Source organism: Brassica oleracea, chromosome C5 (assembly GCF_000695525.1).
Source record: "Brassica oleracea var. oleracea cultivar TO1000 chromosome C5, BOL, whole genome shotgun sequence".
In the NCBI taxonomy this organism is placed as follows: Eukaryota; Viridiplantae; Streptophyta; class Magnoliopsida; order Brassicales; family Brassicaceae; genus Brassica; species Brassica oleracea.
Genome location: NC_027752.1, coordinates 40395367 through 40411956, shown reverse-complemented (window position 1 = coordinate 40411956; position 16590 = coordinate 40395367). Strand labels below are relative to the sequence as shown.

At 37.5% G+C, this 16590-nt stretch overlaps 5 protein-coding genes across 6 annotated transcripts in view; 1 reads left to right on the top strand and 4 right to left on the bottom strand.

Moving 5' to 3' along the window:
• LOC106292305 overlaps positions 1-771 on the top strand; it is a 2869-nt gene extending 2098 nt beyond the window's left edge. The window contains exon 2 of the mRNA XM_013727903.1: positions 659-771. Coding sequence (XP_013583357.1) covers positions 659-771 — 113 coding nt within the window. The remainder of the gene's footprint in view (positions 1-658) is intronic.
• A 2381-nt stretch (positions 772-3152) lies between these two features.
• On the bottom strand, positions 3153-5912 carry LOC106295048 (subtilisin-like protease SBT1.6). The gene has a single exon (XM_013730820.1). The coding sequence runs from the start codon at positions 5685-5687 to the stop codon at positions 3375-3377; it is 2313 nt and encodes a 770-aa protein (XP_013586274.1). The 5' UTR covers positions 5688-5912; the 3' UTR covers positions 3153-3374.
• Positions 5913-7459: 1547 nt separating this feature from the next.
• On the bottom strand, positions 7460-8478 carry LOC106294412 (E3 ubiquitin-protein ligase RNF144A). The gene is made up of 2 exons (XM_013729965.1): positions 7628-8478; positions 7460-7532 (listed from the first exon to the last, which is right to left on the bottom strand). Exons 1-2 carry the CDS (start codon positions 8476-8478, stop codon positions 7460-7462), a joined length of 924 nt encoding a protein of 307 aa, XP_013585419.1.
• A 537-nt stretch (positions 8479-9015) lies between these two features.
• Positions 9016-9942, bottom strand: LOC106293916. 2 transcript variants are annotated; one of them, XM_013729549.1, is made up of 3 exons: positions 9648-9942; positions 9421-9548; positions 9016-9328 (listed from the first exon to the last, which is right to left on the bottom strand). In XM_013729549.1, the coding sequence occupies exons 1-3, from the start codon at positions 9813-9815 to the stop codon at positions 9190-9192; spliced, it is 435 nt and encodes a 144-aa protein (XP_013585003.1). In that variant the 5' UTR covers positions 9816-9942; the 3' UTR covers positions 9016-9189. The 2 variants fall into 2 exon arrangements, with proteins under 2 accessions (XP_013585003.1, XP_013585004.1); XM_013729550.1 differs by having other exon boundaries at positions 9421-9545; positions 9648-9936.
• Positions 9943-12205: 2263 nt separating this feature from the next.
• Positions 12206-15805, bottom strand: LOC106294828 (pectinesterase/pectinesterase inhibitor 3). Its single transcript, XM_013730499.1, has 3 exons — positions 15094-15805; positions 14072-14555; positions 12206-13121 (listed from the first exon to the last, which is right to left on the bottom strand). The coding sequence occupies exons 1-3, from the start codon at positions 15694-15696 to the stop codon at positions 12430-12432; spliced, it is 1779 nt and encodes a 592-aa protein (XP_013585953.1). The 5' UTR covers positions 15697-15805; the 3' UTR covers positions 12206-12429.
• Positions 15806-16590: the final 785 nt, after the last annotated feature.

Here is a 16590-nt window from a genome sequence, read left to right as displayed (position 1 = left end):
TTTGTCAAGAGAGGTTTTAATGAGGCAACATCCAAAGCATGAATGAACCTTGACCGGATGTGTCGATCAAGGGGGAGTGTTATAAACCATTTAGTGATCGACCCATTTATCAGCCCGGGTAGCAAGACGGGCCAAGCCCATCCGCAGGATCATACTGGCGCCTATCTACTCTTGTGTTTATCTACATTATAGTTGGTGTTTATCTTACGTATTGCTAGTCATTATCTAGTTAAGGATAAGTACGATTTCATGTCGATCCAGTACTTAGACCGTCATTACCATATGTATATATAAAGACCAGTTGGTCGACCTAATAATACACACTATTAATATATACATATGCAATGAATGTACGAGATAAAGTTGTAACAAGAAGAAAAGAAAATGCAAAAGGAGGTAGGACCATTTTCTCTTGGTTGGATTGAGACAAAGCTCCTAAAATAGCTGATCACAAGAAACAGAAGATGATGTAACTTTCGAAAGCTACCCGTACTCATGCAATTATTTTTGTTTCACTATTAAATATGAACTGTACGAACCCAAATAACAAATTATTAAAATTTGTAGTATGTAAAAAGAATTATATACTCATTTTTATTTTCTCTTTTCTAAAAAGACTCAAAAAGTGATGAAATTATTTAAATCTTTTGATTTGCAGCTAAATCTGCAGTACCTTCGATGGCTGTAAAATCTAAATGCTCCAAACCGAATATTTCAAACTCAAATCCAAGTCTTTGTTTCAAGCATAATCTTGGTGTCTGCCACTACTAGCAGTAGGTTAGATACACCTACACACCTCACTGCACGTATCTTCTAAATTAGACTATAATCAAATCATCATTCTATTTTGTTTTGTTTCTTATTCGACTCGACACTCGAATCATCATCTTTGAATTCAAGTGAAACGACAAAAAAGGAACAAAAGAATCGTACTGATTTTTGTTCAATTTTATATGGACCATACAAAAGAACTTCATCAGCAACCCAAGTAGTAAAAGGAATAATGAAATCATCTTAATCTATTAAAACAGAAGTACAAATAGAAAATGACCCTGAATTTTCCTCAATAATTACAATCTTATGCCATTGATCAAAACACAATAGTTTTACATTTTCTCTAACTCATTAATTCCTAATATTATGTTTTACACTAACCATGTGACATTATATTCGTTGGACTTGGTTCTTATTTATCGAAACTATGACTCCTTATTTAACTCTGAACATTTGATTATTGATAGTGCTCATATCATATATATATATATATATATATATATATATATATATATATATATATCGCACTATGAAGTTTCTTAAAACAAATCCAAGGTCTGGGATTATAATATCCATTTTGTGGCATGCAGATTAATTAGTTTTATCTTTCTATGAAATTCATTTCATAATTGCAACAATCTTTAGTAATTGCAATTTAATTGTTAAAATGTTGCCTATGGAGTATAGTATCAATTTGGTGGCTTACGGAGTAATTGGTTTAGTAATTGCAAACAAATTATTATTGTACTTTACACCTTTTATATGATCAAACCAATTTATAAATTTCAAAAAATTGTTTTCAAAACAAACTTGGTGTACAATTAAAAATAATGGTATGTACTAACCATTAAAAAACAATTTGTATACCGAGATATCTATCTAAATTCGTTATGAAAAACTAAATTTAACTATGTTGATAATCGAATAAAAACAGATATCCCAAAACGAGTATATAAAAACTCAATATCTGTACCTAGCATCCACATATTTTTCGGGCTTTTCATAACAATAAAAATATTTTAAAATATTATAGATTGTTTACAGAAATCTCTGCCATATTAACTACTTTACATATTTACAGCTAAAATCTAGCATATATATTTTACGTGATACACTCAGTTACTAACTTAATAAAAAGATTCCAAGGTATAGAATCCCTACAATCAATGAAAAATCTAATTATTAAATATGAAATTAATTAGCTCACTAAACACACCATCGTCCTTATATATATACATCTCTTACCTTCTATTTTATTTGCAACACGCAATAAAAAAACACTTTTGTTTGTTAGGCAAACAGATTTTACCATCTTCTTCTTAGTTTTAGCACTCCGTTCACCATTACAAAAAAAAATTCGCTAGGTTACATGAGACCCCTTTTTCTATCTCATTCAATATGTTCTTTAACAATTTTTGTGTCTATAAAACCAAACACACACAAAAGAAAACTTTATAATCTCTTCATTTATGTAATAAAAAAATGTCTAACCTCACACAAAAGTGTATTTTCTTCAGGGAACCAACCTCTCTCTTGAAATCAGAGTTTAAGTATATATACCATTTCGAAAATTAGAACCCATTATTGGATAAACCAAAACCCAGAAACGATGATCTTAAATAGAGTTTAACCACAGTTTCTTATATGTTGCCTTCTGCTCTTATCAGTGAACTTGGATGCAATGATCACCCAACTAATCAAACAAAACAACATCAAAATTAATCGACCCAAGATCAGAGACAAATGATACTAAACTGAAGTCATTTTAATCCTAAAAACAGTTTTAACAGTGTGAAACACACAAATTATGTTATGGAACTCTTTAGTTAGCAGAATCACATAGGGACATGATTAAAAATAGCTAATTACTTGCACCAAAATCAAAGTTTTTTTTAGTAAGAAGAAGAAATTTTAAATGGATCTCACGAGGTAATTGTGAATGTTCTTTTACAATCTAAATAAAGCTAAAAGAAATGTTCTTCAACAAAGCTAGAACAGAATCATATATATAAGTTAAACTAACACCCGCATGGATCTGCGGGTCAAAATCTAGTAATATATTAAATCACTTTAGAAGTAGAAAACAAATATCTTGAAGCAGAAGTGATATATATGGGCTTAGACCCTGAAGCTTTACAAGCATCATTAGAAGCCCACATCACTAAATATACATTTTCTCTACGGCTTATTGAATTTTTTTTTTTTTTTGACAACGACTTAGAACATAATTAACCCAGAGTTCTTACGATGAGGTTAACTGTTTCTTAAATTTTAATTAAAAAAATTAAAAACCGATTCTTAAATAAAGATTTTAAGAACCGATTCTTAGCTTTTTTGGTTAAAAATTAAGAAACAGTTCATTAACTTCCGCTAAAAACCCCGGGTTAATCATGTTCTTATTGGATTCTAAGATTATGTATCTTAAACAGCAAAAGATACATTTTACATTACAGGAACATCCAACAACATTTTACATTACAGGAACATCCAACAAAGATCGTAGACATTAGACAACAACAACAGCTTATGATCTCTTCCTTTTACATTTTATAAAAACAAAGAGACCACAACTTTTCCTGTCTCAAAACCCTAAAACCCCTTCACAAAGGTTGTTGAAGAGTAACCACCAAGGGACTAGTCACATTTCGTTTCCCATCCGACCAAACTATATGACCAGTCTCGACACTTGTCGCTCCAGGTGACAGTTTAACCTCCGTCGTCGTCACCCTAACCACAAAACTCAGTTTCTGCCCCACCCGTCTGAACGATAGCTTCTTCGGCTCAACCGTCACCGTCGTCCCCCTCGGTGGCCTAATCTTAACCTCATAAACCGAGTCTGAATCGCCAACATTTGTCACTGTCCTAATGAAATGTGTTGACAGTTTACTCTCACCATACTGCTGAAACACGACGGAGAACGACGGATAGTTCAAATTCCCAACGTGTCCCGCGCGTCTAGCACCATCGCAGTCAGCTTTACGCCGTGTTATAGTCACAATGTTGGTTCCTGTGTAGTTGGAGTTACACAAGAAATTAATGTAATCGTAAGATGTTATATCGTAGACTAGTCCTGGATCCATAGCTTTGGTCGGGTGAACATGACCCGACCCGTAATCCATAACCGAAGACGCGTTCCCCGTTGACTCATCCAGCATTTGCACATCTCGGTTATCCACCGTGTAAGCCGTAGTCATCAACGCAGACCTTATCGCCGCGGGGCTCCAATCAGGATGAGCCGCCTTGAGCAAAGCTGCAAGACCCGACACGTGCGGGCACGCCATCGAAGTACCTGATAAAATGTTAAACGCCGTCCTCCGGTTATCGGTAGGAACCCCCGATGGACCGATCTTGTCAGGCCAAGCAGCGAGAATGTTCAAACCGGGTGCGATAACATCCGGTTTAATAATCTCCGGCGTCTCGGGATTAGGCCCGCGAGCGGAGAAAGACGCAACAACGGGCGCGGGTCGGATCCCAAGCCGGGTCCCTTTGAAAACGATCGTAGCCGTTGGCTGTTTCGACGAGCGAGATTTCGCAGTCTCAGAGATGTACCTCCTGATCTCATCACCTCCCGAAGCACCAACCGATGTGGCAGGTAACACGTGGCAGTCAGCGACTAGACCTTCGCCGTCGAATACACCGTTCGCTATAATCATCCCCACTCCACCGTTTTTCCTCACGATCTCCCCTTTGGTGGCTCTGGAGTTGATACCTCTGTCGCAGAGAACTATCTTACCTTTCACCAAACTCGGATCCAACGAGCCTTCTATACACAGAGACGATGAGTAACCGTCGCCGCCGAGCAAGCTACCACCGTAGACAAGCGGGTACATTTTACTCGGATCCAGATCCGGTCCACCGTAAACGCTAACGCCGGGAATCGTTTTACCGTTCCCGAGCTTCACGTTCGCCGGGAAGTCGCGGTCGATAGTTCCGGCGCCGACCGTCGTCATCCACGGCGCGACGTTCGTCACCGTTAAAGCGCCGGGACCTCCGTTTCCGGCGGAGGCGGAGACGAATATCCCTCGGTCGATGGCTCCGAAGGCTCCGATGGCGATGGCGTCGAGGTAGTAAGGAACCACGACGCCGCCGACGGAGAGGGAGACGACGTCGACGCCGTCGGCGACGGCTGCGTCGAACGCGGCTAAGATGTCGGAGTCGTAGCAGCCGGAGTTCCAGCAGACTTTGTACGCGGCGAGCCTAGCTTTGGGAGCCATCCCGGAAGCGACGCCCCGAGCGTAGCCGAGAGTCGACGCGGGGAAAACGTAACGCCCGGCGGAGATGGAGGCGGTGTGGGTTCCATGGCCGTCGGAGTCGCGGGGGGAGCGAAACTCCGTCGTTTCGTTCATCTTCCCGTTGGTTGCTTCGTACCCGCCGCAGAAGAATTTTGCTCCGACGAGTTTCCGGTTACACGCCGTCTCCGGAAAATCTTGTGAGGGGACGCATTGGCCTTTCCATTTAGTGGGGACTGGGCCGAGGCCACGGTCGTCGAAGCTCGGCCTCTCGGGCCAGATACCCGTGTCGATGACTCCGATGACAAGATCCGACCCGAAGTCGGATTCCTCGAGGAGACCCGCTTTGTCGGTGGACCTAAGGCCGAGAAACTCAGGGGAGCGAGTGGTGTGCAAGTGACGGACTTGCTCGGGGATAACAGAGATGACATTAGGATGGTCTAGGAGCTGAGTAGCTTCTTGAGCGGTGAGTCTAGCGGAGAAGCCGTGGAAAACGGTGTCGTATGTGTGGATGATGGAGGAAGAAGTGGAAGTGAGTGAGGAGGTGTACCAGTGACGGTGTGTGGGGAAGATTGAGGGTTTAGCTTCGTGGTCTACGTGGACGATGTAAGTCAAGGAGTTTAGGTCGTTTGAAGAGGAAGGAGAGAAAAGGGTCAAGAGGAAGAGGAAGAAGATGAAAGCCATTGACGGAGAAAGATACGGTTTTTATTTCTCACTGTTGATTCAAGATTTGGTTTAGTGAGTGGAGGAGGAAGAAGAAGGAGGTAGAGGGTACCACATTGCTCTTTGATTTTTGGGTGGAAGCGGAGAAAGAGAGGAAACCTAGTGCAAGTGTGAACAAAGAGCAAGCAGTAGAAGTTGTGAGACTGTATCTAGTGTCTGTGAGCTGGAGGCACTGTCTTTTTTGCTTTGTTTACAGTATTACTCAATTACCCCTATGTACTTGAAGAAAAGTAAAAGAAAATTAAGAGTTATGAATGAACATAGAATCTTTATAATATCCGCAATTATGTTTCAGGTGACAGATTCATAAGTTCCATTCACGGGATTTAGAATTTATCTTTGTAGAAGATTGGAATGGGATATTTGTCTCCATTATCACAGTCTTAGAAGTTTTTAATGATATTATGATTCCAATCTTTGTAACTAAAGTTTGAATAATTACGAACTTCAAAGCTTATAAACACAAAGCTGATTTGTTCACGTCATGTGATGTGGTAAATGCCATGTGGGTCTCATTCCTGTACGACACTTGTTTGAGTCGCTTGTATTGAATCTCAGGGTAGCTTTCACTTGATTAATCAAAACAAGTATCGGGCATTATGATGTTCCTTTTTTTTTTTTGCCAAAGGCTGAATAGAAATCTAGATACATGTAAAATGTTTTGAACACACTAGCGTTGCAACGATTCTAAAAGAAAACATTTATCATATGCTAGGAACGACTTATTAAATGTAAAGGGAGTAGTGACTATTGTTGTTGGTAAGATTTTTGGTTTACATTTAACATTCATTAAAAAGAAAAGATTTATGGTTTGCAACACCATATTTTGAATTTTTTGAAGCATAATAAATACGAGTTACGATGTGCCCAAGTTTCCATGGAAATCCACCTGAGTAGGTCGATGTGTATTGTTTGAGAATAACGCCATTGTTAAGTTCCCTAAATGGAGTATATTATAACGCATTTTCATAAACACTTTTTAAAAGCATTTTCACAAACACAGAAGCCGAAAGCAGTGTTCACGTGTTTTTGTTCGTTTCTGCTATTTTTCTTTTCTTTTTCACCTTGAACATACTATAACATAATCTATAATAAAACGAAAACTAATTTAACAAATAAAATACCCATTCAACTGTGTTGGTCGGTGAAACGTAAATCGGACCAATGTATTATTCATTTTATAAATTATTCAGACGAATAACTAAAACTATAATCAGAGCATTACATAGACACTGTCACTTAGTATAAAAGAAAATGACTAATGTTAAAGCCTTAAAGTCATATGCATTAGTGACAAATGAAAGTCTAGTAATGAGTGGAAATTTTCCAAAGCGGGACAAAGTAGACCTCTTTCTTTTGTTCGTTTCTTTTTACACATCAGCTTTTAGTTTTAGATAAAAGTCCAATCAACGTCCAGCGATTTACTCTATTTTTTTTTTTGTCAACAGCGATTTACTCTATAACCCATTGAAAGCTTACTTTTATTTTCTTAGGGAAAGAGAAAAATAATTCAATTACGTTTTGACGACTGTAAATCCATGTTAATGGATTTTACAACCTTAGCAATAAATTCGACATCGGTAAAATTGCCGAGAAGGTATGAAGTCGATTAACTTAGCAAATGTGACGAATTATTATTGGTAGAATTATTTTGATAGGAAAATAACACATAGAAACACACATTAACTATTGTTTAAAAAAAACACACACATTAGTTATTCATCGATTGGCCTTTAGGTACGAATTTGGCACGCGTGATTAGAAGCCCACACTGATCCACAACCATAACAGAACTGAAATCCACACCTGAAGCATATCACATAATACAAAAAGAAAAAAAAATTAGCACTTAAAAATCTTACAATAAAAAATGATTTATAATAATAATAAAACACTTATACCTGCACTTTATATGCATACATCCATCGACTTTCTCAACGTAGAACTTGCAACTAGGGCACCTTCTCCACTGCTTATTCGTGGCCATTTGAACCAACAAAGCATCTTCTTCATCACTACTCTTCTTCTTAGTGTTCCCATACCTCTGGGACTCCTCACATCCAACACCCACGTGCCATGCCACCTTACATTGAGCGCAAAACATTCTGTGACAAGATGGACACTCGGTCTGCGTCACATTAGCATTATTACCACCAACATCGTCAAGAATCATCACAGATGAACAGTCTTTGAACGGGCAGTATAACTTGTCCCATGAAGAAATCAACGACTCGCACAAGATCTTCTCCCAACGCTCAAACACGTCCTTTGGGATCAGATCTCTACACATGTACGGCTCTATCGAACGCGTGCAGTCCACGTCAGGGCATTTGATCTTCGCTGAGTTTTCTTTGATCTTGTTCGCCACGTAACGGATGGTGCACTGAGTGCAGTATGCATGAGTGCATGTGACTGATCCTCGGAACATGTCGGAGGAAGGCTTTTCGTCCATGCAGATCATACATAACCTTCTGGATGGTTCCAAGGGTTCGTTCTCGATTTTTACCACTGGTTCCTGCTTGATAACAGTGGTGAAACTCCTTTGGATTTGGGGATGGTTATTGATCTTAGCCGCTGAAGCGATCAAGGAAGAGAAGAGAGCTTCTTGGAGATGAAGCTCTGACGCGTAGTTAACGTCGGAGATAGGGAAGACTTCATCGTAATCGAATAAAGCAGAGAAGTAAGATTCATCTACTAATACATCCAGGTCCATCTTTGTATTTGATGATGATGAGGACGATCCATCATTCATCTTATCGTTTGTTATGTTTCTTTTTTTCTCTTTTGTTTTGAAATTATGGTTGGGCTCGTGCGCTTTAAATAATGGCGTTGGATGTTGTATTCGAAGGGTCTTCTCTGCTTAATTGCACAGGATAATCTTATTACTAGTAAGTATTTAATTACGCATTGGAACATGAATTCTTAGGCAATTGAATTGAATTATTGTAGTCAAACGCCTCTTGATTATCTCTAAAAACAAAACAAAGAAACCTTTCACATTTCACTAATTTATGAGTATAATGTCACATAGTATTTGAAAATAACTACCTTAGTGATTCGGTCCAGCTAGTCCGAGAGTACAACGTAGGAAAACTTTCGTTATGAATGATAAGTTTACATTTAAAAAAAAATAAACGTAGTCTAAATTTTCATAAGAAAGATGTGAGATCACTTCAATTTTTATCTCGACTGTACAAATTTTTTTGACATTTTTCTTGTGTATATGAGATTCTTTTCTTGTATGTTTGATACTCGCACAGTTGTTTTTGTTGTTGTTGTGGCTTCCGTCTTAACATTCAAGAACAATGAAATCAGAATCTGGACACATGTATTCATGTTTGTGTTTTTACAAAAGAGAACAAGAAAGAAGCAAATATCTGCTTCTTTCACGGCCTTTTTTCTGTACATTCTTTATTCAAGAGGCCTTTGTGAAGTGAACAGATTTTGATTTATGAGAGAGAATTTAGAGGAAGTCATAGTTGCTCCATTTGATCATTGCTAACTCTTGTTGTGAAGCAATTTCCTGTCTTCGACCATCACCCTTGTATGCAACTCTCAGTTCCTGATAATTTATTTGCAGAAGATCAAGAATCTCCACCTCTCTGTTTTTTTATATACCAAATTCAATAGGTAAGGCACTGAAACAAGTTGATCTGATTATATTTTTAATTTACGGTTAGGAAGTTTACAATACCTTGAGTAAGAAGCTACCATTGAGTTGTCTGGTGGACAACGAGGACCTTCATCGTACCCTTCACATATAACCTCTCCATTATCATCTGTGTAACATATGATCCCTTGGATTGGATCTTCAAACACCTGCTTTGAAAGAAATAAAATCAGATTTTCCCAAATGGGTTGTGTCTAAATTCTCAAGAAAATCAAGACTAATTTCTAGACAAAAAGAAGAAAGGATCGTACAGTGTTCTTCTTGGTGGAGTATCTTATCGGTTGAGGCTGTGAAACTGTTACTTGATTGACTTTAACTTGAACCTGACTCTGTTGAAGCATCAAAGTCTTTGATCTTACTGTCTTTGGAGCAAAACATGGTGTTTGAATAGGAAGACAGAGTTTAATTGAATATGCCATAGCCTCTGTGTTTTTGTTTTATTTTTCAGATGAAACTTTGATCTCTCTTCTTTTTGGGACACATGTTTGGTATATAGTTCCCAATAACTTAATAAAAGATAATGGGAAACCCAAACTTATAAATTCCTATGATTGGTTGAATCTTCGTTTAATTATTTTGAAAGATTTTTATAGTTTAGACACAAGATGCACATATTATAATTAATAGCCGATAAGTGTGGTCATCTTATTAACAAGTTCATATTGTCTTTATCGTGGTGTCAACTCTCATATTATACTAACTTGTAAAATTATTCCTTTTTAAACATTATTGTAAAATTAAGCTTCTTTTCTCTAATGGTTCGTATTTCTTCTTACATCTACCGACACTTGAGAAAAGGTTGGCCAGTAAATTTTTCCTGTAATCGTTGATTTTATGCGCATGTGTCCATTAACGTCTACTCAGATGGCTTTCATCTTCTTCCTCTTCCTCTTGACCCTTTTCTCTCCTTCCTCTTCAAACGACCTAAACTCCTTGACTTACATCGTCCACGTAGACCACGAAGCTAAACCCTCAATCTTCCCCACACACCGTCACTGGTATTCTAAAAACATTATTGTGGTTTACGTAGTGTGATAGAATGCTTTTACATATATGATTATGAGATGACTACTTAATAGTGTAACTTATGGTTTATCTGCCGCCCAGTGACGAATTCATCTTCTTAATATTTATTTAACTTAACTAAATCGTGGCACGTGTCCATCTTAGTGACACGTAAATTTTTGTTTTATTTCAAAAATGTCAATAATTGGTGTATAGTTAAAGTTAATGATATGATTAGACGAAATGTTAGCTAAACATGGAGACTTCGTCGCACAGTTGCTCGGAAAAGGTTGTCTCTTTCCAACGTCAGTAAGGTGTTTTCTAGAGTAGTATTATCCCATGGCCAATGGGTGTTATCTAGATAATATAGGTCCGATTGGTAATGGCCGTAGGTTTAAAAATTTTGCTGTAGAAAAAAGTCTGTAGACTTTTTGTTGTGACTTTAAATTTTATTGTTGTAAAATTTTATGGAAAGCACTAAAAAATTGTTTTGGATATTTGGTTCTGCAGAGCATTTGTACAGCTGTAGGTTATTTTAAGAGCTGTGGTTTCAAAAAGAAATTTAAAATTTGATTGCTCTGAATTTGATGCTGTAGAAATAAATATGGTCGTGGATAGCACCTACATCAATTATCAATATGACAATGGAATATTCATTATCAAATTAAATAAGGCTATAGTACTAATCTTTTTACTGTTTTCTTAAAAGAAAACCACAAATGTTCACTAGTTTCTGAGTCATCAACAACAACTTTGGACATTCTGAACAAGAAAATATATATTAAAACTATAAATGGTGGTATTAATCATCTATATCAAGGTAGGTCACAAAACGTTGGAGAACAACTTCCAGAATGGCTATTAACAATACAAGAAAAAAAAATGCTTCCACAATCATTTCGCTAAAACCAAAACTAACATTATAGTACTGGCAGCTACTAGATAATACTAATGCTAATTGATTATTCGGTACTCTACTTGTGGTCTCTGATTCAGGAGGTTGGGAGATTATATACGTCGTCAGCAAAGTTATTTTTGCATATCATTTTTCTAGATCGTCTTCCACTTATATCATCGCATAGTGGTGGCCTAACTTATCAATATAGTACGATCTTCATAATTTATATGAGCAAGTATGTGATAACAACTTTTTTCAAAAAAAAAAAAGTGTGTGATAACAAAATTTTGATACGATGATATAGAAGTACGAAAGTGGAAACCTACTACTAGGAGTACAAATTCCATGAATGGGCTTTTGGAGTAACATTTTTTATATTTAAGCTTAATAACAAGGTTAAAAATTTAATGTTCATCTTAAAATTAAAGGCCGTTCGACATATTGATAAACAAGTCCGAAACGAAACCATCTCGTTTCTGTTAGAAACCATGGGGGCTGAAAGATCAACGATGGAATGCAGACCTGGTTCGAAGCATAGATGAATACTCTGCTTTGTAATTCTAAATTTTCTGATTTTGGTTAGAATAAATTGATTATCCTTTTTTGCAAAAGCCAAGTTAAGCTGAAAGCAAAAGATGCTGGACAAAAATATGTTTTTGATCTTGAATTAGTTAGTTTTACATTCAATTCAATTCAAAATTAAAAACGAGGCCCAGTCTATCAGATATATATATATATTCCCGAATCCCGGCCCGTCATATGGAAGGCATTAGCATAGCAAGATTGTTTTATCTTTTTTTTTTTTTGTAGCATATGTGGGAAATATGAAAATATGTTTCATTGACAACAAAAAGTGAAGAGACGTTTTAAGAGAAATACATGTTTTGTATTATACCACGACAATAGTAATCATTCGTTGTCAATAGACAACATTTATTTTCTTACAAATCCATAATTTTCTTACAAATCCATATTATGAAGACCCAAAATTCGCAATTGTTTTATCTCGTTTCCAATACTACGATCTAGAAAAATGAAAAATACACAACGCCAAGGATACATATTATGATTGATTTATAAAATCAATGATTATTCAACCAACAATGTCTAGAATCACAACCCATAATATCTCAAAGACCGAGCGAGAAAGGAAAACCGGTCGAGGATAACCAGCCACCACCACCAATAAACTGACCAGCCGTATATGGCTGAGCTTCAGCAGCAGCAGTAATAACCTTAAAGCCCTTCCACGTCACTCTATTTGCAGTTCCAGCCCCTGCTCCTGTGTTCGCATACTCTCTATAAGTCAAAGTGCTCAAGGCGAATGTCCCGGTCCACTCGGACCATCCTTCGGGTCGGATCACATCGGAGATAGCCGACTGCATTATCACCGTCTGTGAGTACTCCTTCCACGGCCGACCAAGATATGTTGGAAAACTACTTTTTACTGACTGTAAATCCGACGTGGCACCGATCCTGCATTTTTGGATAACTATCCCAGTGTTCTGGTTAGGGTCCGTTCGTCCTTGGGCTGTGACCATGTTTTTCTGGCCGGAGTTTGGTCGACGAGCGTGGATGTCGCAATCTTGGATAACAACAGCGGCGTTTCCAAAAATGAAGTCGACGGTTCCGGCTATGAGGCACTTGACAAAGAACTGACGATTGGAGTGGACATAGAGAGTGTCTTGGTACGCTAACATGTCGCATTGATAGAAAGCGGAGAAATCAGAACCGACACGGAGAGCCACCGCTTGGTGCTTTGACGGACCCGCCGTGTTCTGGAAAGTGATGTCACGCGCAAGGAATCTCTCGCCGACAGCAGCTGGTCCCCATAGAAGAAAACATTAATTAACTCAGTGGATCATTAGTTATAAAAGAATAATAACGTTGAACTTGTTTTGCTGTAATCTCACTTTAGTTTAACGGGTTTATAACTTTAGCTTTAGCGTAAAATATTTTATAACGTTTAAAAAGAAGAAATGAAATGCAGACTTTGAAATGTGATGTACTGTAATGAAATGATGTAACAAATTTAAATAAAGGAATTTTCAAAAAAAAAAAAATTAAATAAAGGACAAGATCGGGGAGAAAAGTCAATAACAATGGCACAAGAAAGAAAAAACAAAAGAAAAGAAAGAAAAAAGGTAATACAACTAAGGGTAACATTATCGGTGGATTGGTGGGATAAAGAGATAAAGAGGATTCCTTGTTTTTTTTTTTTTGGGTCGTTGAATAAGGGACAGTCCTTAATTAAAGGTTTTTTCCTTCTATTTTTTCCTCGGTTCTCATCTCTGTCTTCTAAGGAATGCCTTAAGGGACTCCCGCTCTAAAGGCTCTCTTTTAGTGTTTCTAAAAAAAAGTGTTTAAAAGAAATGTTTCAAAAGTTACAAAAAAAAATTGTTTAAAAAAAATAAAACTAAAGGCTCTCTTCACGAGTGGATGAGCCATAAACGGATAAATCCAATCCACATTAAGTGACCTGGAAAAGTATATGAATAAAGCCAAGAAAAAAATGATTGATAGAGACTCGCACATGAAGATGTTTACAAGGCTTTTTGTTCGGTTATGGTAATTCAAATTCAAATTTAATTTCATCTCGCTACTAGGCTACATGTGTGAATATCTGTTGTAGTGAGTACTAAGACTAAGACTCTGCATGTGTGTAATTAATGTACATGAAAAGAGTTAAGATTCTCCACCACAAAGAAGGGCCACATCGTGCAAAATTACTTCAAGCATTTAAAAAATTAAAAAATAACTAAAATTGCTTACCAACGGTGGCGGAGTGAAAGGTAGTGCTACCGTCGACGACGTTTCTACTTGCGGTAATAATAGTTGTTGTTCGACCATCTCCCATAAACATTATATTCTTTTTCTTCTTGGCCACATCCACATTCTCTCTATAAACTCCTGCTTTTATATGTATTACATACCTCTTATTACTATTCTCCGGGGCCGCCGCAACCGCAGCCGAAATAGTCGTGAATGTACCACTACCGTCAGCCGCCACGGTGGCATCGGCTTTCACCGTAGACCCTTGAAGAAGCCTCCTATCTCCCGCAGATAACCAAGTCGGCCACCCATCAGCACCTAATTCTCCGGCACCGGCAATATCTACGGCCACCGTAGTCTGTTCCTCCTTGAGTTTACGGTTGTTTGAGGTGAGTTTAGCTTTCAGCTCGAAATTGGCTATGTCGGTATCAGTCATGTTCTTGATCATTGCTAGTGCGTTGCTGCACATGTGCTCTACGTGCATCTACACATAATCATTTCGTTGTAAAGCTATATTTTTTAAAAAAAAATCGTGTTATCCGCAAGCTTATGTAATTAAATGTATACTCTATATATAATAACTGACAACAACTTTTTTTTTTTTGAACACCAACTGATAGCAACTATTCACACATATAGACCAACACTAGCGAACAACACTTCATTTTCATTGTAAGAATAATAAATACAAAAACAAATCTAAATTCGTCAAAGTGATGTGATAGTTTACTTTTTACCCTATCTATAGTTTTACTACTACATATATATACGTATAATAGTCAATCTCAATTTGTAACCCCACTATGAAATATATCAGAGTGGTGGTAGTGTTATGTTGATCCATTTCAGATTCCATAAATTTAGGGAACCAGAACATTTGCATTTGTCGACTTTTACATTTTTTTATTTTAACTCATTTTTCATAATGATTTATACGTTTCTCATATTTTATTTTTATTTTCCATTGTTATGCAATCCCACTTGAGAACCGCAATGGGTAAAGATTTGACGTTTTTACGTACCTGACCCTTCAGCAAGGCCTTACGGACTTTCTTGTCGGCGGCGTCATGAGAGAAGCCGTCGAGACAAGTCTCCTGGTTGGTAATGGCAGAGCTAATTAGGGTTTTGAGATCACCGGCGTGTTCCCGGAGAGATTTCTTGTTAGGATACATATGGAGATCTTCGAGCGCCTCGTGAAGCTCATCGAGCGTCTCATCAATAGTCTCCAAACAGTCATGAAGCGCCGTCTTCTCTCTAGGAGTTAGTCCTTTCGTATTCTTGATCAGTTTCTTGACGCCGAAGTAATTGTGTTCCACGGCGGTTGTTGTTAGGTTAAGCGAAGCCTCAATGACGTCTTTCTGCGACATGAGTTTGACGCCCCCGGCGGTGGCCACGGCCGATATGCATAGCTCAGGGTAAAGCGTGGAGCTGCATGCGGATCTTAGCACCGCGTGAGAAGTCGGTGATAGAGTTCGTTTACCGTTTTCGTTGGCTTTTGAAGCTCCGGCGGCTATTCCGGCGACGGAAGCTACGAGGAGCAAGGCTACGGCAGCAGATAGTAAAACAATTTTCTTATTTTTCTTGAAATTATCTTTTGAGAAGATTTCTTTGATGGATGGTGCCATTGTTTGACACTGATGAGTGAGTAGTGGTGAATGTGCTCCTGAAGAGTTGGTGTTTATACTGATGAAATTAAAATCATGCACGAGATTTTTTAATGACTTTTCTTTTTCTCTTTCCTTTTACTTTTCTTGACTCTATTATTTGAGCGGAGTTTGATTAAACAGAACACACACACACATGTTACGAGCCGCCTCGCTAATAGAAGATAAGATCTGTTTTAAAATCCGATTATTTGAGTTCCACAGAAATACTATTGTCGTGTTCCCAAATTTGGATTTATGTAATTGATTTTGATTTTGATTTTCTCCGATGACAAGTCTAACAGTAAAATGTAGGAACAAATAAACCGAATCCGAAAACCCGAATCCGAAAACCCGAACCGAATCCGATCTGATAAAAATAAATCCGAACTGATCCGAACCCGACGTAAATACCGAATAGATCTTGTTTTGTGGTATTTCGGGTTATGGGTTTATCCGAACCGAACCCGAATCTAAATGGATATCCGATAGAACCTGAAACATTCAAAACCTCGAAAAGATCTTGTACCAAACATGATCTCAATTCTTAATATATATCCAAAATACACTAAGAAATATTGAACATCTAAAATAGTTATCTATTACATGAAAGTTGGTGGTTCTATTACATGAAGGTTGATGATTGAAGATAGCCGTTGAATCTTGAAGTATTTAGATTTAGATTTTGTTTTTGTTAAACAATGTTTGTCATGAGAACTTGGTTTTCGTTTTATGCTTCTATTTATTTGGTTTTCTTTTTATCAGTAAATATGTTTACTTTTCGCTTGATTTTGAATGATCACGGTTGATGTTCCTTATTTTTGAATCGATTTTACTTAAGTTTTGGTTACAAAATAAGTACAAATCAGGTATTTT

Bases quoted from the DNA above. Each gene is read 5' to 3' on its own strand.
- LOC106295048 (XM_013730820.1), bottom strand. From the start codon at position 5,687: ATGGCTTTCATCTTCTTCCTCTTCCTCTTGACCCTTTTCTCTCCTTCC.
- LOC106293916 (XM_013729549.1), bottom strand. From the start codon at position 9,815: ATGGCATATTCAATTAAACTCTGTCTTCCTATTCAAACACCATGTTTT. The intron at 9,549-9,647 runs GTACGATCCTTT...TTTCTTTCAAAG, and splicing joins ACTCCACCAAGAAGAACACT to CAGGTGTTTGAAGATCCAAT. The intron at 9,329-9,420 runs GTATTGTAAACT...ATAAAAAAACAG, and splicing joins ATGGTAGCTTCTTACTCAAG to AGAGGTGGAGATTCTTGATC.
- LOC106294412 (XM_013729965.1), bottom strand. From the start codon at position 8,478: ATGAATGATGGATCGTCCTCATCATCATCAAATACAAAGATGGACCTG. The intron at 7,533-7,627 runs GTATAAGTGTTT...GATATGCTTCAG, and splicing joins TGTATGCATATAAAGTGCAG to GTGTGGATTTCAGTTCTGTT.
- LOC106294828 (XM_013730499.1), bottom strand. From the start codon at position 15,696: ATGGCACCATCCATCAAAGAAATCTTCTCAAAAGATAATTTCAAGAAA. The intron at 14,556-15,093 runs GTACGTAAAAAC...GATTATGTGTAG, and splicing joins AGGCCTTGCTGAAGGGTCAG to ATGCACGTAGAGCACATGTG. The intron at 13,122-14,071 runs GTAAGCAATTTT...TATGGGGACCAG, and splicing joins CTTTCACTCCGCCACCGTTG to CTGCTGTCGGCGAGAGATTC.